Source organism: Candoia aspera, chromosome 8, assembly GCF_035149785.1.
Source record: "Candoia aspera isolate rCanAsp1 chromosome 8, rCanAsp1.hap2, whole genome shotgun sequence".
NCBI lineage: Eukaryota > Metazoa > Chordata > Lepidosauria > Squamata > Boidae > Candoia > Candoia aspera.
The window spans coordinates 66,396,730-66,417,294 of NC_086160.1; the positions used below are offsets into that span (position 1 = coordinate 66,396,730).

The 20,565-nt window shown below is 40.2% G+C and overlaps 1 protein-coding gene across 1 annotated transcript in view; it reads right to left on the reverse strand.

Moving 5' to 3' along the window:
* The window catches only part of GPAT3 (glycerol-3-phosphate acyltransferase 3), a 41,985-nt gene that overhangs the window by 14,845 nt on the left and 6,575 nt on the right, over positions 1 to 20,565 (reverse strand). Inside the window, exons 2-4 of the mRNA XM_063310687.1 lie at positions 10,375 to 10,447; positions 7,371 to 7,641; positions 526 to 600 (exon numbers count right to left, since the gene is read on the reverse strand). Of these exons, the coding sequence (XP_063166757.1) occupies positions 526 to 600; positions 7,371 to 7,641; positions 10,375 to 10,447 (419 nt within the window). The remainder of the gene's footprint in view (positions 1 to 525; positions 601 to 7,370; positions 7,642 to 10,374; positions 10,448 to 20,565) is intronic.

Genomic DNA, 20,565 nt, shown 5'->3' on the forward strand with positions numbered 1-20,565 from the left:
ACCTCTCACCTATATTATAGCAGTTCTCTTCCGTGATCTTCCATGGTTTTCACTTGATCATCTCATGCTGATCCAGCACTGTGCTTCCTCATCCCTGATCACGCAATGCCTTAAGATCCTTATACTTGCTTCCTATCCACTTCAGGATCCAGCTGTAACTCCAGTATTGGCTCCCCCATGACCCCAATAAATTCCTGCTTCTGATATTCACTCTTCTACCTCCACCACCATCCACCTCCAGAAGAGTTTATCTTTCAAAAACCTCAGCAACATGCAACACATTTCCAAATCCCACCCTCCATTGTTTAACTCTTCTTCCATCTCAGTTCAGGGTTCTGCATGGCCCTTCAGAGTGTATTTTGAAAGCACTGTTAATACTACGTTTTAACATTTCTGAGAGAGAATAGATTTTGCACAGTCGCAGTAATGCTCACTCCATAGCAAGGAAGTTCCTCAAACTGCCAATACTCAGTTTTATGACCCTTATTCCAGTTTATTTTATGAACAAAAAGCAGATGCACTTACTCTCCATTTGGCAGCTGTCCTACCAGGGTAGTCCCCACAATGATGGACATTATCCCAATGGTCGCTAAGGTAATTCTGAAAAACAAAAAGTCAAAATGTATTACCCATTATTCATTTGAGATCAGCAGATCCTCTGCTTTGGCAACAGGAGTCCCTTTCTAGTAATGCTTTTTTTGAGAGGCCTCCTGATCTCTTATTATATAATAATATATAAATATATTATAACAACATGTTTATTACATCACACTGTGTTTTTCTTCCACAACGGAATTGAAAATAAGCTACATCAGGATTTTTGGAGGTCCCCTATCCAGTTACAGGTAGTCCTCACTTAATGACCACAATTGGGATAGGCATTTTGGTTGCTAAGCAAAGCAGTCATTAAGCAAATTTGACCCAATTTTACAACCTTTTTGTGGTGGTGGTTAAGCAGATCACCACAGTCATTAAGCAAACCATATGGTCGTTAAGTAAATCTCACGGTTCCCCATTGATTTTGCTTGCCAGAAGCTGGCTGGGAAGGTCGAAAATGGTGATCACATGACTGTGGGATGCTGCGACGGTCATAAGTGCAAGGACCAGCTGCAAGTTGGTTTTTTCAGCACTGTCGTAAGGCCTAACCATTGCTATACAAATGGATGTTAAGTGAGGACTACCTGTATAGCTGAGCACGTTCATCAAGGAGTCTGGTAAAGAGCATTTAAAATTAAGCTTGTGGACATAGATCGTTTGTCTTTCTTTTTTCTTTTCATGCCTCCAAGTCAGTGTTGGCTCCTGGCAATTGCCTGGACAAGTCCCTGCAGTTTTCCTGACAAGGCTTTTTGGAAGTAGTTTGCCATGGCCTCCTTCTTCCCAGGGCTAAGAGAGAGTAACTGGCCCAAAGTCACCCAGTTGGCTTTGGGCCTAAGGCAGGACTAGAACTCACGGTCTCCCAGTTTCTAGCCTGATGCCTTAACCACTACTCCAGACTGGCTCTCTTGTCTTTCTATGAACACCAGGTTTCAGGGCAATTATTCAGGATTATTCCAAGACCCCAGGAAGCAATAATAGCATCCTACTGAGACTGTCGTAAGAAACTGGGCAACACCTACAAAACTTTTTTAACATTCTTTAATTTCATTTAGTCTCATTACCACCCTATTTTTAATTATTATTTTGGATACAACTTTGCTTGCTTTGAACTGCTTGCTGAGCAGAGGGTGCTCAGCTAGTCAAAGGGATGCACCCAAAAAGGTTTTTTTGAATGGGCATCCGGAAAACCCTAATATTAGGTGTATCATCTAAATCAGCGGTTCTCAAAGTGTGGAGTTTCAAGAGGTCTGAAAAGTCAAATATTTTAAAATTTCCCAGTTTTAATTTCTAATACAGTAAATATCAATAGATATCACCCATATAAACAAAGCTCTTTGGGGTCTTCAATCATTTTTAAAAACGTAAAGGGTCCTGAGACCATAATGTTTGAGAATCAGTGATCTAAATCAATGGTTGTTTTTGCTTCAAGCTTGTTCTGCACCATTTGGAGAAAGCCAGTTTATTCAAGCACCCTTCTCAGTACCTGACAAGCCATTAAAAAGCTTAGAAATCGTAATACTAATGCTTTTTCATGATTCTCAATGGAAATTATGCAATCTAAACTTTATAACCACAATGTTTGCATTTTGAAAATACAAGCTCCCCAAACGACAGGATGCTGACGCAAATACTAGGAATGTGCCAATGTTTAAAACGTGTACTTGCAAACAGGCATGGCATATCTGCAAAAGTGTTAGCGGTAGCATAAATACACCAGCAGAAGTTGTAACAATTTCCCTAACGGTGTTTCAACTGTGTTCCTTGAATGTGTTCAGCGGAGATAGAAGCTGGCTAAATTAGTGAAGGATGATCTATAAACGAAGAAGGGTGAAGTAGGCATGAAGTGCCAGAAAATACTGTAGGATTTTTGACTACGGGCAATATACATACAGTACACACTCATCACATTGTTCCCTTTTGGAGTAAGCAGCATTATGCAAAACACAGAAAAGAAACAGTAAGCTGAAAGATTTTAAAGGTATGAGGTCCTCTCCTTGCAAACTATCCTTGCTTCCATCACATCCACTGATTCATACATTGTATACTTTGTTTTGTGAGCTGCACTAGTTACTAGTGAGCTTCTGGGTACAATTCAAGATGATGTTTGTCATCTATATAGCCCATCGTAGCATGAGGCCTGCCTATCTGAGGGACTTTCTTTGTCAGCCTTGCGAGGTAATCCAGGCAAAAGCACACCCAGAAGTACCAACTCTATCTTTATTGTAAGGTTATATTAACAGACTCTTTCAAGTCTGAAGGTACATTCCTCCCTCCTCGCCTTTACAGCCCAAGAAACTAGGAAGGGTCCATTTTGAGATGTTTGCCATGGCCCCATTCCTTCTGCAGGCTCAGCTGCCTCTTATCTAACTGCTGCCTACTCTGCAGCTCTTCCTCCTGTCTCCCAAGGTCATTCCCACATACCATTACATTCTCCCACTGTTTCTGCCCATCCTGTGAGATCCAACACAGCAGGCATGGTCCAGGTCCTATCTATTAAGCCCTACCTCTGTGGGGGCTAGGAAGCATGACTTCTCTGTCATGGTGCCTGACCTCTGGAACAGCACCCCTTCTGGCGATTCAAATAGCCCCACCCTGCTATCTTTAAACACGGCTTGAAGACTTGGCTTTTCCTCCAGACTCTGGGTTAGATCAGAGTGTGTGTCCACTTCCACTGGATTATGTTTGGTATATCTATGATATGTTTGTTCCTTCTGGCTATAGTCACCTTTTAAAAAAAAAAAAAATCAGTTCAACATATTGGGGTGTTGTTTTTAATCTGTATGTCACCTAGAGTTGCTGTGAGTTGGGCAGCCTGTACATCTAAATTACAAATAAACATACATGATTATTTTTTATTCTTCTCACCTCTCTATGAGGATCTCATTATCACCATCCAATCATGACATTTTTGATCTTTTTCCTTCTCTCAACCCATTCACTCTTCCTTCATCGAACTGTTTTACAATTCAAAATTCATTCATTCTCCCTATCTGCGCAAACCACCTCAGCACACATTTTTGATACTCACTCTTGCAATCAACCCATATTCGCTCAGCACCTTCTCATTCTCTCTTCTTCTTTTGCCATGCACACTTCTTAAGCTCTCCATTTCCATTACATACAACTTTGCTTTTGTTTTTCTCAACATACCCAATACTTACTTCATATAATAAAATGGCAGAGCCACATTTCAGACATAGCCATTTTTACTTTCAACAAAAACATTCATTCCTTGCAACATGTGCTACCTACTGCCTTTCTATCTGGGTTTGCTTATCTTGACACTTCTCTGTGTTCCCATCTTTAGTAACATTTCACCAGAGTAAACAGATTCATCTGTTTATTCTAGCTTTTTCCCCACTTACAGCAACTTGCAATCATTCATTTTCTCTGTCAAACACAATTAGCTTGTCTTTGATACATTAACTTTCAGGTTCTTCTTCCTTGCTATATCAGTACAATTTAAGATTCAGAATGCTAGTTTTTCCAAATTCATCCAAGAATTTTAAGACAGGCTGCAAATAATTTGGGATTATCTGTATAATCTGCATATAAAAGTAAATGCACATTCACATTTCCAAATGACACAACTCTAATGCCACCACAAGCATTCCTTATTCGTTTGTCAATAAATATATTTAAAAACCAAGGAGACATCGCACAATCTTGTTTTACTTCTTCCTCTGTGCTGAACCATTCGTTAAGCATTCCATTTATTCTCAAACATGCTCTACTTCCAACACATCCATTCCTACAACACTCAGCAGCCAACTTTCAACTCCATAATAATGTAAAACATTCTACCACTTAAGCTGATCAACTTTATTATATACTTTCTCTACACAAACATATAGTCAATCAACTTTCTTTCTCATATTCAGTTTTCTCAAAGGTGCGATAAACCGTATCTTTCACATTCATACATTTCTAAATGTCTTGTTGGTAATGATAATTTCTATTTTAACTCTGTGGTGTGGTTTTTCATTTTCATTGTAAGCCACTTTGGGTCTTGGACTGCATGGAATATAAACTCAAGAAATAAATAAATGGTAAAGAGCATGAATTAACTACTGAAATGAAGGAAAAGAAAAAGAGTCATGTTATGGGTTTGTGAAACTAAGGGAAAGGAAACAGTTCTAATAGATCTTTGTGAACATGATCTGATCCTATGGCATCAATGAACATGGGCAAAGAAGTGTAGGTGTAGGTTTAATTATGAATGAAAGGACTAAATGTATCTCAGGAAGTATGAAGTAGTGTCATCCACATAGTTGCGGGCACGTGTAAAATTAGAAGTTGGTGGGAACTGCATGTTGTATTCCAGTAACTGATGACAATGGAAAAAAAACCTTGGATGAATTTAGAAAAACTGCAACATTATGAATGAATGTGATCCAGAGGAAAAAAAATATTCTGCTAGGCAACATGCAGGCTTGGTACATTTGGGGCAGTATGCTGCAAATGTAACCAATGCTCAGTTTTATGCCCATCATGATCACACTGTTCTGTTCAAACTAGAATCTCTTCATTAGAACCAACATATTGTTTTCCACATCCCATGCACCAGAACGTACCCGGAATGAACTGACAGATACTTGAGATGCCTGGGCATTATACCATTTGCTTTGCAAACTACTCCTTATGTGGAAAACTCTTTGCAAGTAATAGGTGGATTTGATATTTTCCTCCAGAAAGTGTGTGCCTGTGTATGCAAAAGAGAGAAGGAAAGAGACTGTGATAATTTTCCCCATCTGCTCTCTCAAAAGATATAGTTCAATCTACCACTTCTTAACTGCAGCAGGATTAGGCAATATCTAAGCAGGCTGACTGCAAAGTCCAAACTTGTTTGCACTTATCTACTGCATGCTAACAGGAAAATTAAGGAGAATTTAAGGAGTGGAAGGAAGGAGGTGAGAGTGCAGAGAGAGATGGCTGGACTTCTATTAATTTATGTTCATTTCTCTAAGAACTGCTATAGTCAAAAATGGAAAGGAATAACCCTAAATTGCTCTGGCTAGAGAAAAACAGATGGGGTAACAGGACCAACCACCTTCTGAATTCTAGATAATCTAATAAAATTGATACACATTCAGGTTTCTTGGATGAATGGTCAGAAGGTGCTGTTTTCCAATCATGGTGCCCATATTTTGGAACAGCCTCCCTTTAGAAGTTAGGCTGACCCCTTCGTTGATGGCCTGCTGGAACGCAGTGAAGACCATATGTTTCCAGAGACTCTTTGCAGAGTGACTGTGCACCATCAAACAGTATTTATTAGCTAGTCTATTTGGTACTAGGTCCTAGCAAGCTACTATATATAAACAGGCAACAAACCCCACATTTACTCACATTGATGGTGTTCCCTAGCTGGGCAATGAAATATCTGACATCAACATTTTCACTGTGCTTTTATATTGTTGTAAGCTGCCATAAGTCTTTCAGATTTGGCAGCATACCAATTTAAACAACAACAGTAAAAAAACAAAGTTCTCCTCCCAATAATTCACTTTAATAAGATATGATGAAGAAATTGGCTTTGATGGACTTAAAATCAGATTTGACAAATTCATGCAACTGCAGGTATTAGAAACTGGATGGGGGCAACTTCTTGTACTTTCCAGCTTATGGGTTTCTTCAAAGGGATACAGCCAATGACAAGGAAGATGAAGCATAATGCTGTGGATTTTTGGTAGGTTCTTTCTAAAAACCCTACAAAAAAAAGTGTCCATCTACCAACACCAGTATGCACTGAGACTCAAATTGTTGTGGTTACACACATCAAGACTGGTCAACTCCCAAGCCATATGAGGCCCTCAGCATTCATTTCTTCCCCAGAGCTCTCTCAAGTCATGACTGTGAAATCTGGTGACAAAAATCATGTTTTTATCTGTACTTTTTTTTTCATTCCCCCTACCCCAATAATTAGGGACAAAACAGTTTTATTAAGCCTCTTAAAGAGTTCTCTTTTGAAAGCACCCATTCACCTCCAGAAAAGTAATATAACTATGTTACCAACCGTGTTCCCTGACGCCTTTGGAGAGTGAAAAGTATTATACATGAAAGTGTGGGTTAGATTGCTCACTACTGACATAAATGCATGTTGCCTAATATCAGTGTTCTTTCATTCCATTCGGAGCAACACAGAGAAAAAGGCAAATTACACACACCTGAATCACATACAACTATAGATCTATATGACAACAGAAGCACATGGCCTGGAGGCTGACATTGTGTTAACCATTGCTGGTAGGGAGGTATAAAATGCAACTGTCCAAGGAACATGGAACATTCCCTTTTACTTCAGATTACGATGTTTCAGTCAAATTGAGGGTGGTCCTGTAGTAAATTTGCCAGATCAGGAATTAGTTTGTGGTGTTTTGGGATGAACTACATCCAAAGCATCAGAAACTGTGCAACATTTGGTCCCTGGGGTGGTACATTTTGGCAGGTTTTGGAATGGAAGCTATGTCTTTTGTGTATGTCCTCTATGAAACCATGGATGCCTACTTTCAGAGCAGGTGGAGAATGCCACATTAAAGGGGCCAACACTTGAGCATCCACAAGAAGCCACAATGAGGTCAGGTACTGTATATCATGACATCATCAAACAAATGAATGTAACGGCGTAATTTGCATCTGTTGTTTCTTAATTCATGTTGTTTGCATGATGACACAATGATACATGAATGCTTGCCCTCCTCCTGCAGACACTGGTGGACCAACAGTCCAATTTGTATAGGGACATTTCCTACAATGATACAAGAAACTCAACTTACCGAAGAGGCAGCAATAAACAATAGCGCACAAAAACTCCAATAACCCACACCACTGTCAGTCGTAAACTGATGTAATGGAAGTTGACATTAGTCCTGGTGAGGAGGTTCCAGGAAACCAGCTCCTCTGAAGTGAATCTTTGGGTGACCTCATCTTCTACAATTGCTTCAAATCCCTTCTTACAGAAATAAAAGACATCTGAGAGCTCAAAGTCACCGCAGCGCAAGCCAGCAATTGCCTTCTCCATGGTGGTTTGATCCCTCTGTATGATAACTTCAGAATAAGGAAGAGAGAATGAGAACACAGCTGAGTGAGAAAGCAAAGCTGGACAGAAGTAGGTCCATAATAACAACAACAACAACACATGTCCAGAGAACAACTGGTGTCATTTTCATTAATACTGAGCCCTTTCCCAACTTTTGGAAATAGTGAATTTGGAGGAGTAACTGGTTCCAACACGGAAGCCTATTCACTATCCACGTGTAGTTCCTGACTACATGGAGAATGAACACAGTTAGTTTTTCTACAGACTTTTCCCATCAACTTCAAAAGAGTTAGACATATATCTCTGCCTCCCCTCCATGGTTACGTTTTGGAACGACTGAATAGGAGTTTGTACACAGCATTTAAAAAAAAAATCCTCTGCAATAATTTGTCAAGGGGAACAGCAACTGCAGGAAAAACTGAAAATCTTATCCATTAGAGCAGCGTTTCTCAACCTTGGCAACTAAGATGCATGGACTTCAACTCCCACAATTACCCAGCCAGCATTCTCAAATTGCCTGTTCTGATTTATGGATCACTGCCTGGTGTCTTTATGGCATAACTGTAGGTGCTGATCCAATAAACTTACTGCGGTGCTTGGTAGGAAGAGTGTTGTGTAATCACCATTGAGAAGTCCAACACAGCGATGTGGGACTGAAACTTTGCTAGTGCCTTCCCCCATTGGCTCTATCAGTTTATGCAGTTGATTATTTGAAAGCTCATACTGTGGAACTTTGAAGAAAGCTGCTTAGGGAGAACTTAATCCTTAATCGTTCACTCAGCCATGTTCGGAGGGAAAGTCAGCTTTACTTACCCAAGAATTTCTAGTTGGGTTTTATCCTACCAAATCCTTCAGATTTGAAGGAAAAAGGAGTCTTGTGGATTGTGTAGGAATCATGATAGGTTTCCCGTTATCCTTAGTGCTTTGTGAGTGCCCACCTGACCTTGCACTTTCTTCCTTTCAAACTCAAAGTCCTGCACCATTGTACTCTCTAGTGCAGTGTCTCTCAACCTTGAGAGACACTGCACTAGAGCATGCTGGCTGGGGAATTCTGGGAGTTGAAGTCCACACATCTTAAAGTTGCCGAGGTTGAGAAACACTGCTCTAAAACAACACTATACTTGCTTCAATTACACTATAATTTCTGTATTTTTCCATTCCGGAAATTTAGCAGATGAAGTTTTCCTTTAATGTTATTAAAGAATATTTTGTCTTTCTCTACCAGAAAGACCAGTGGATTTTTGCCTGCATAGAGGGCAGCCAGAAATCCTCTAACAGAAGACAAATCCCAGGGAATGCACAAAAGAGGCTGTCCCGGAGGCTTCAGAGAACAGTTGCTGTATCTCTGACATCTGGTTTGAGTTGACCCAACACTGATAAATTATGCAAACCAGGTGGATGCTTCTTGTGACAATATGCTACGGAAGGTGAGTGACATTGCTGAAGGATGAGTCACTACCCATGGGTCACAGAATTCACAATGAGAACTGGAACAGGTTGCAGACAGAGATACCAGGAAAGTAACAAGCAACAACTCATCCCCTACATTTAAGCAGGTGGGAAGGAAGATAAGGAGGAAAAAACACCCCTGCAACGATTTGCAAGCTAATGGCTGACCCTACAGGCACCCTTCTCAGGCATCTGGAATTGGCTGTCCTGAAAAGCCCCCATATTCCTAGCAATTCGTTGTTACTGCTTTTTCAATGCCAGGCTGTTGTTACAGTACTGCTCTTTCATTGCTGGGGCGTGCTGGATTTTTGCCTCCTGCTCTATGTTAGCGGGGCTGGAAATGAAGTTTTTGGACTGTCACTCATTCACTCTGTTCCACGCAACAAAATCTCCCATTTCAGGACTGGCCCTGGGACAGCATAATTATTTTCTCCATTTGAACTATGGCCTACCTCTCAGTCACACAGCAAGTCTAAAGTGTTGGGTAAGACATAAGATAAAACCCTGTTTCAACATCTGGATAAAAAGAAATAATGTTAAGCAATTATGTATTGAGGACAAAGTGATGGAGAAGTAAATAAAAATATATGAATCTGTCTTCCTCCTAAGTCTTTACAATTGTGTTTTTATCTCACTATTTCAACAGGGAGCTTAGGGTGACACACCTCCCCAAACATTCACCCTCCTCTTTTACTCCTGCAACAGTCCTATAAGGAAAGTGATTTACGACCAGTCCTCACCTCAGGACCATCACAGTGTCCCTGTGGTCACATGATCAAAATCCAGATACTTGGCAACCAGCATGTATTTATGACTTTTACAGCATCCCATGGTCACGTGATCGCCATTTGCGGCCTTCCCAGCCAGCTTCCAACAAGCAAAGTCAATGGGAGAAGCCGGATTCACTTAACGACCATGTTATTCACTTAATGGCCATGGCAAAAAGTTCATAAAATTGAGTGCAACTCACTTAACGACCGCCTCTCTTAGGGATGGAGGTTCCTGTCCCAAGTGTGGTTATAAGTCGAGGACTACCTGTACTGTACCTGCACTGGCAACTGAAGTCAGAAGAGCTATTAACTTTTTCAGATTTACAGGACTGAAGGTGGACAATGCATAGCACTAGAGGTTCCAATTTACAGAACTGAATATTCTGTAATATGCCCTTGGTCTTTATTTCTCTGAACTACAAAGAAATACTATGTTAAGCCAACATTTAGGACAATTCCTTCAAATTCCAATAATTGTTATACAGTTGTATTTAATTTTAAATTGTAATCTAAGCAGCTTACCCCTGGAAGTAGAGGGCTTCGCTGTTTCTTTCTGTTGCTTTCGGATTCCCTTCTCAATTCGCAGCGTGGCCCACTGTTTGGAAAGAGGGGGAAATCGGACAAGATCAACTTTGAAAGAAGTCTATGTGCACAACTGCATCTTTTCTTTCTGCTTTTGATGAATCAATACAATTCAAAATTCACTGTTTGAACACTTTTTTTTTTTAATTGGCATAGATAGTTTTTGTGATGATTACCTGCCCTGAATGTTGTAGCAGTTTTCAGTTTTAAGATATATGACAGAATTTATGAGATACTTATCAGGATTTGCCTATTTAGCTTCATTTTTAAATATCTGTGAAGAAAACCAGATAAAGAAAACATGCCAAGCATACTTCTGGAATTCTTTTCAACCCCTTTACCAGCAGTGGCCATAGGAAAGTTCGGTGTTTTCTTCATGTAATGTGTGGTTTCTCAACCAGGGTTCTGTGGCACCCTAGGGTTCCACGAGAGGTCACTGGGGGTTCCCTGGGAGATCACATTTATTTAAAAAGTTATTTCAAATTTGGGCAACTTCACATTAAAGAGGTAAGTTTCATTCCTTATTTTTAGTTTAAGAACACTGCTAATGCATTTATACAGGCCCACGCATGAAACAAATATAATAATTTTGTAACTTCCGGTCTACATTTGAGCCTGAATGTGCAGGGGTTCCCTGAGGCCTGAACAATATTTCAAGGGTTCCTCCAGGGTCAAAAGGTTGAGAAAGGCTGCAGTAACAGCTTGCATCTCTGTGTGTGTCTTTCTGCTTTCCCCTCCTATTACCGTTGTGTTTGTATGTGTGCACTGGGAAGCACACAATAGGCTGCATGGCCTCTGAACAGAGTCATGTCACCAGGAGAGAAAAGGACTTTTTCCCTGAAATTATTTTCTCCAAGGCCCTAAGCTGGATCCAGTCCATTTTCAAACCCAATTTGTCTTTTGCTAGGTTCTTCTGCCACAATAAATTTGGTCCCATTCTCCTGTTTTCAGAGAGTTACCCTGCAAACAGAACCCCAACCCCTTTTACATAATTTCTTTCCAACATACCTTTGGGTTGGAAATAATAAAAATTAACACAACCTTTTTTTTTTTTTAAACAAATCTTATTTTAAAAGAATTTCCTCCAGCTTGCAATAATTACGATAGCTTGATTTTCAGTCAGGGTACCCACTGAGAAAGCTGCTTGTAATCATGCACTGAAACAGTATAATAGCCAAAAAATGTTTTTCTCAGATGCACATCAGATGCACACCCACCCAAAACTTTCTCAATAAGCCTTGGTTAAACAAATCATGATTTAGCCTATAAATGAATAAACCAATTATTTATAAACCATGGTTTGCTGAATAAACCATAATGACCTTACATATAACACTAACTGATAAGAGATTGAATCAAACACGACATTAAACCTACAGGTACCAGGCTATGTGAGGCCTGTTCTACCAAGAATGAAAGCATGTTTTTCTCTCTTTGTTTTGCTGTCATTATATATCCCAGGAGACAGCTGACTTTTATATTCCTTGGCCCCTCTCTGCCTCCAGATGTAGGCCAAAATTTGTTTTTGTTATTTATACTGAACTTATTACATCCTTCCTAATATTAAGGCATCAGACAAGAAACCAGAAGACTGTGAGTTTTAGTCCTGCCTTAGGCACAAAGTCAGCTGGGTGGCCTTGGGCCAGTCACTCTCTCTCAGCCCTAGGAAGGAAGCAATGGCAAACCACTTCCAAAAAATCTTGCCAAGAAAACTGCAGGAAGCTGGAGAGAGAAAGAGAGAGAGAGGGAGAGAGAAAGAGAGAGAGAGAGAGATTGTCTGCAACTCTGCAATACACATTCATGCATCAAGATTTTTGACATAGTCACATGCTGAATGCAAAGGAAATTAGTGTTTTCTTTGAAACACCTCAGAAATTCTCCATACTTCAATACTGTTTCAGCCATATAACAGCAGAAAAGGAAATTCAAGTTTGCCAGGATGCATAGCACGAAAACAGAAACACCTATCCATCCAAATCACTCATTTCTAAAAACAAAGAGTGGTTCCTGTCTTGGAGACACACAAACATCTATGCTGCTTCTTTGAATATGCAAAAATGCCGCAACCAAACAGGTAACGCTTAGGAATGCAACCAGAGCATGGCTAGACAAAAGTGATCCCATTTCATACCAGGGAATCCCAAACTTTTTGCCTGTGGGGAAATTTAAGCTGTTTTACCTGAATCCTATCAGCCACAGGCTGCAGCTACTCAGAAAGCTGATGGGGTCTAGAAGCATTCCTGGATGCTAGAGGCATATTGTCTGTTTTGCAGCATGCCATCTTCCTACTTTTTAATAAAAACATTTTAATGGAAAATATCAGGCAAGGCAAGTAACTCCATGATTGCCCAGGAAGGTGTCCATAGGTACTCTGGTGTCCTTAGTACCATCTACACAAACTCATACAGTAGGTAGCATGACAGCACTGCCAGGAATTATGTCTTCTGGCTGTGAAAAAGGCACAATGAAAGGTATTTAGTCACTGATGCCACCTAACCTCTCATAAGCTCCTAAACTCTGAGTTTAACAGAGCTTCCTTCCATGCATACCTATGAATAACAGGCCCAACCAGATGCTATTCACAGATGGTCAACCTTGAACAGGTTTCTGACAATGACTGGCAAGATGCCCTTAGAAAAATAACTACAAGCAGAGCTTGGAGACAGAAGAACAACAGATGGGACGGCCTGAGACCCCTCTAGAAAGATGTTCCAAATTCTAAATTCAGAAGACTTTATTGCTTAGGTCCTTGACCCTGCACCAGCCAGCCCAAAGACCCTTCCCTTTTTTGCCTGCCAAGTTTCATTCCCCATCAGATTTCATTTTAGATTCTTAACTTTGAAAAAAGGAGAAGTAAGCAAAGCATAATCGTTATTTCCAAGAATGAGTCTGGGTCCCAGGCTGTAATGGTTGCCTAATCCCAAATACGCAGTCTCACAAGCCAGGGCTTAAAGATAACTGATTTATTAAAGGCATAGTATGCAAATACAGAGAAAGCTGAGAATGAGCAAAAGCACGCCAAATACAAACTTAAAAGCCTTGCTTCCAACCCAGTCCCGCCCCGAGCGCTCGTTAGCAACCACCCCCTCCCAGGTGCTAGCAACCGTTACATGTGCCTGGGAAAGTAACCTTGAACAGAGTTGCAAACCCAAACATACATTCCAAAGTAGCAAAATAAAGAACACAGCAATAATGGAAAATACCAGGAAACGTTCAAGCACGTAATACACGGATTAAAGGTTTGACATGTGAAACGTTACGATGTTAACAGAACATTGAAACGGTGAACGTGACACAGGCACACCTCAAAAACATTCTTTGAAGGTAAAGATGGGAGCTACAGGTCAGTGTTTTGTGTAGAAGTATGCCCCCCAGGTACATGGGTGTTTTGCAACTGACCTGTACCACCCCACCACGGCAGTCATTTTATGAGAGTACTTATAACATCTTCCCAAAATACTATATGTACCTACTGCCCCCAAAAGTTTGGGGAACTCTGTACTATACGTAGCTTGGTTTGTGCAAGATTACCCTTGAGGCCACTCGTGTTCTCGATAACTAGTACAAACTAAACCCTATCCCTTGCATAATAAGATACTGTTTTGCTATACTGTACTAATGAGCTAGACCCTTGTTTCTCAGCCTCTGAAACTTTAAGATGTGTGGAGTTGCCCATGCTGGCTGGGGAATTCTGGGAGTTGAAGTCCACACATCTTAAAGTTGCCGAGGTTGAGAAACACTGTAATAGACCACAGATAGATTTTCAAGTCTCTATGGTTTTCAGGTGTCTTATGATTTTCAGGTGTCTATGGACCACAGATAGATTTTCAAGTGTCTACACTATGTGTAGATGCCAAGAAACTAAATTTATAATACAGTACCACCTTGTGATAATTTTTACCTTTTAAATAATAGCCATTTTAAGAACCTCCACTTCTCATTTGAATTCTTTATTTCTTGGTGAGGGTTTGTTTGAGACACATGAAACCAGTTGCTGCAGCTGATAATCCATGGTTATGGCTCAGCCCAGGGCCACCCAATCTTTTTTGTACTAGCAGAGATCCTCTGTCATGGATAATTCTCACAAAATAGCTGCCACGGTAGATGAAGCAGATACACCACATTCAATCACCAGAAGCTACAATGGTAAGGTTGCTTCCCATCACCACATCTACCCCTCTCAGATGTTCTCTGCCACCACGTGTACCTTTTGTCTTTTTTCTGGGCAGGGGAGCAAGATGGGAGGGGAGCAAGGGAATGGCAAATGACCAAACACAAATGACTAAATCATCACATTAATTCTGCGACTTATGCACTTGCAACAGACATTGGGACACAATACACAAAGACACTACGTCATTGCACATCTTGCATTTTGGCATCACTGCTGTTTGCTGCATGTACCACTGGTCAACAGGCTTCCAAACAAAGCACTGAGTTGCTGACAATCTGTCCTGACTCCCAGGAAACACTCTGAGACAAGGAACTGTTCTCTAATGTTTATTGCTAGTACATAACAGTAATCCTAACAAACTGAACAAGCGTGGGAAAAACCCAGCCATATAAACCCCGCAGGTTAAGGCGGTCCCAATCTGTGCCTCTTGGAATGGCTCACCAATTCCTCAGTGCTACGCATGCGCTTAACAGTCTGGAAGGGAGCCCCCTGCTCGCCATCCTTACTCATGACACAATCACCATTTTTAAAAAAAATGCTGCTAGGATCTATGAGAGACCAAAGACTTCCTAAGAAACAAGGTTCTCCTTCAGGCATGCTCACCTCCCATTTAGTTTCTCAAAATCAGATGACTCTTCAAAGAAATGAAATGAGGCGTGTAACCTGCCCAGCCCCCAGAGTGGTGGTGTTGAGCACACTGATGCCCAGAGCCATCACTCTGTACCAAGAGCTACTTACTGTTAATGAGGATGCAGCCCACAACAGCTTATCCAGTGAACTATGGCTAAGCAATACTGAACCAGGTTATTAAACATGGCAGGAGAGGCACTGAGGAATTAATACTACTTCCTCTATTCTTCTTCTGAGTTGTATCAGGTTAGGTCTCTTATTTGTTTTAGCCCAAGCCTACCTGCTCAACAATATTTGCACCGACTAGTTGTCAATGTCTCAGCTGCTGAATTAATCATATCATTTGCTATCGAATTAAAGAAGACTTCAGAGGTCGGGGACTGAATCAGAATCCATTTGTTGAATGATAACCCCTCCACGGATTCTCATTTGCAGCTCTTTCTTTATAAAAATAAAATAAAACTACTCGCTCTTGTTAACAGCCTCTTGGCGATTGGCAGGGAAGAGGCTACCCTCTCTGGTGGGTTGAGAGGATGAGACTGTCTTCTTCAAACTCCTTGCTTGGCCTGATCCTGGGTGCTGAGGGTCCATACTGGGTTCAGACACCTATTTATTTAATTCAATTTAGATACCATCGGATTCCAACTGACTCTGAGGGGTTCATAAATAACACAAAAAAACAAAACAAACCAAAAACAAGATGGAATCTGGGCACAATATACAGATGGAAAAACAAACAAACACACCAAGGGGCCCCATCTGTCCTACCCCAAGGCTTGGGAAACCAATCAGGCCTTCAAGGCTTTATGGAATATCAGTGCAGTGAGAGCAATCCAGATTTACTTAACTCAGATATCATGCACTCAAGCTCAAACATGTCTTGGTTAAGCAAGGCTACCTGGTAGCTGTTCATGCCCTGCAATAGTGCAGAAAACATTATGGCTGGGTTTGCATATCACAGCTTTAAGCATAGTTTTTTGACTACACTAAGTCCAAACCAAATACCCACATTATAACTAACATGACTTATGTAATGTACTGAAGACTACAAACCAAAGTAGAGACAGCAAAGTAACTCTGAAAGTAGAAACCCAACACACCTGGGTAGCATCAGGTGGAGAAAGGTACGTGTTATGGTTGGTTCACACCACACACAAGGCTAAAACCAAGCAACTCCTTTTATGGCTTAAAGCAACATATGAACCCAGTCACAGAATTTGCAGAAGTGAGGTGTGGAAACTACAAACTAGGCCGTCTTATTCCAGGTGGCCTGCTAGACCAGTGTTTCTCAACCCGGCTGGAGAATTCTGGGAAATAAAGTCCACACCTCTTAAAGTTGCCAAGACTGAAAAACACTGTGCTAGATTATCATTCAAGCCAACAGCCTTCCAGAACAGCTCCCAAAATAAATCAGAAATGGAATAAAACTAAAACCTCATTTTTGTAAATATAAAACTAAAACAGCAGCTCAATGAAAAAAGAAGGCACAGGAACATATATTACACAAAAAGCCAGAACTGTACAATTAATTAAAGAATCCAGTTAAAGTCCATGTGAAAACAGCACCTTTCTTAGGCCCATATAAGACTACAAAATAATGTGCATGCTACCTCCATTTCTTAACAGGTACACGATAAGTCAAATGAAAAGAGGCAGAAAGGAGGGAAAGGTGACTAATTCCCAAGCCATAAAGTCTATACAGGTAGTCCTTGTTTAGCAACTGGCTCGTTTAGCAATCGTTTGCAGTTACGACGGTGATGAAAAAGTAACTTTGCGACCAATCCTCACCTTTACGACCTTAGCAGGTCTGCAAAGCAAAGGAAAGCTGAAGTAAGATCATAAACAGTCGTGGTTTCACTTAGCAACCGCTTTGCTTAACAACCAAGTTACCAGGCCCAATTGTGGCTGCTAAATGAGGACTACCTGTATTTGGTTGCAGGCTACCTTTAATTCACACAGCTCTCTATACTTTAAATCAACTTTGACTTATTCAATAACCTAGTTTACCACAATATGTGAATTCCACCCCAGAAATCTGACACTAGAGAACTAAATACAAGCAACATGTCTACTTTTTGCTTTGTTTAATATCCTGTTTGTGACCCTGAATATTGAGCAGATTTCAAACAATTTTTAAAAATCCTCAGCAATACTTTCAACATTTACACCATTTAATACCATTTAATAATACCATTTAATACCATTTAATACCATGGACAACGCCGGCTCCAAGGCTTTGAAACGGAGATGAGCACCGCCCCCTAGAGTCGGACACGACTGGACTTTACGTCAAGGGAAACCTTTACCTTTACCTTTACTAATACACATTAACTGAAAGGAGATAGAAATAAAAGCCGCTAAGAATGTGGCCAAAGATATATATCACTTTGAAGTAAATACCACAAAACATGGAACAACAAAACCACCAAAAGATAAAATCCTATACACATCAATCAAATTTATCTTAAGAATATCTTCAAGTTGATTTTACTTAAGATATTTAGTAGGTCACCTTTCCTAAAAAGGAAATGATTCCCAAGGCTGGTGAATGTTGGTATAACATCACTTTTTACGGCTGGCAAATATACAGGACATTTTGTAAGCTACCTATCTTACAAAGAATCGAGTCATAAGGCAGATTACCAACACTAAAAGATCACATTATACCAAGCATATACATGAGCAGAGTATGTAAGGAGTTCTGCACAGAAGGGAGTTATTTAATTCACGCCTTAATTATTATTTTCATGGAAGAACGAAGTGGAGATCTCGACTTGCAGCTGTTTATTATACCCAATTCCTCATCATCACCCCAATTCAATTCATCAATTCATTCAGAATTTAACCTAAGAGTATTATTTAATGCACCATAATTAATAAAAATTGAAACGAATGAGGTTTATCTTTAGCTGTCATGCTGACAGCCAAAGGTACATTTCTCTAATTTCAGCATTTGATTCTGGGTTTTTTGCTGTAATATTAGCTCACTTTTCCTTCTCAAAATGGTTATCATGCAATTGTATTTCTCTAAAACATCCAAGCTCAATTTTTAGTACTGGTGCTTTGCTCTCTTACTCCCTTAAGAGGACACATCATTGTTGTTGTTGTTGTTGCTGCTTTATTTAAATCTGATTTTTTTTTAAAAAAAAATGGGTGCATGCCTCTCACTCTGCACATATTACACTATGCTTTTTCTTTCCAAAAATGATTGGCAGTGTAATTGCTACTGAATTCTACTACTGGAAGCTTTTCGAAATAGGAAATGACTGCAGTTCATCCTTCCACTCACTAGAATAATTGCAGTGTTTGCTATGATGGGGTGTTCTCTTATTTTATACCAAACAGGGAACAACCCAGGTGAGCTGTGTTTACATTATGAAAATCAATTTTATGCCTAAGCAGGAAAACAAGTTTTATAGACCTACAAGTACAGTGTACATTAGCAAGTTGGAGAAGCAATTTTCGTTATGGGAAACTTTCGAAATCCTGAAAAAAGCAGGGGTTGGAAAAATAACAGCCCGCCCAATAGCCCAGCAAAAATGTGGGAAACTATCTCTTTATTTAATTAATTTTATTTATTTATCAAATTTTATCACTGCCCATCGCCTCCCCAAAGGAGGGACTCTGGGCAGTTTACAATAAAAACAAAAAATATATAACAATGATTATAACAATGAAAACAAAAATCATTTTTAAAAAAAGACTGAAGGGCATTTGTTGCAAAGTAAGGATCCCGATGCCAAAACCTTATTATTATGGATATATTTCAAAGACTTTATTAAACCAGAACAAAAGCTGCCTCACAAATAGACTTCTAGATTACACGATGGAAGTGTAGACAAAGCCATTGTCCACTTTCTCAGATAGGAGGAAAGATGAGCCCTGCATTCCTCATGTAAATATTTACGTATTTCCTCATGTAAATTTTTTTTTTAAATCCCAAAAGGTCTCAGGCAAGTACTTTGCTACCCATTTCTTGGAAGCTGTTGAACAAAAATAACTTAGCCTGTCCAACATATACTAGTGCAAACTACACTGTGTGCACAATTATTAGGCAAGTGAGTATTTTGACCATATCATCATTTTTATGCATATTTTCCACCTCCAAGCTGTATAAACCTGATATAAGCATATCAGGTGATGTGTATTTCTGTAATGAGGGAGGGTGTGGCCTAAGGAGATCAACACCCTATATCAAGGTGTGCATAATTATTAGGCAGCTTCTTTTTCTCAGGCAAAATGAGCCAAAAAAGAGATTTAACTGACTCTGAAAAGTCAAAAGTTGTAAAAAGTCTTTCTGAGGGATGCAGCACTCTTGAAATTGCTAAGATATTGGGGCGTGAGCACAGAACCATCAAACCTTTTGTTGCAAATAGTCAACAGGGTCGCAAGAAACGTGTTGAGAAAAAAAGACGCAAATTAACTGCCAAAGATTTGAGAAGAATCAAACGTGAAGCTACCAGGAACCCATTATCCTCCAGTGCTGTCATATTCCAGAACTGCAACCTACCTGGAGTGCCCAGAAGTACAAGGTGTTCAGTGCTCAGAGACATGGCCAAGGTAAGGAAGGCTGAAACTCCACCACCACTGAACAAGACACTAAGTTGCAATGCAAGACTGGGTCAAGAAATATCTGAAGACAGATTTTTCAAAGGTTTTACGGACTGATGAGATGAGTGACTCTTGACGGACCAGATGGATGGGCCCGTGGCTGGATCAGTAACGGGCACAGAGCTCCACTTCGACTCAGACACCAGCAAGGTGGAGGTGGGGTACTGGTATGGGCTGGTATTATTAAAGATAAGCTAGTTGGACCTTTTTGGGTTGAAGATGGACTCAAAATCAACTCCCAAACCTACTGCCAGTTTTTAGAAGACACTTTCTTCAAGCAGTGGTACAGGAAAAAGTCTGCATCTTTCAAGAAGACCATGATGTTTATGCAGGACAATGCTCCATTGCATGCATCCAAGTACTCCACTGCGTGGCTAGCCAGTAAAGATGAAAGAATAATGACATGGCCCCCTTCCTCACCTGACCTAAACCCTGTTGAGAACTTGCGGGCCCTTCTCAAACGGGAGATTTACGGTGAAGGAAAACAGTGCACCTCTCTGAACAGTGTCTGGGAGGCTGTGGTTGCTGCTGCACAAAAAGTTGATCGTCAACAGATCAAGAAACTGACAGACTCCATGACTGGAAGGCTTATGACTGTTATTGCAAAGAAGGGTGGCTATATTGGTCACTGACTTTTTGTTTGAAATGTCAGAAATGTTTATTTGTAAATTTTGAGTTATTTGTTTATTATTCTCACTTTTAACAGATGAAAATAA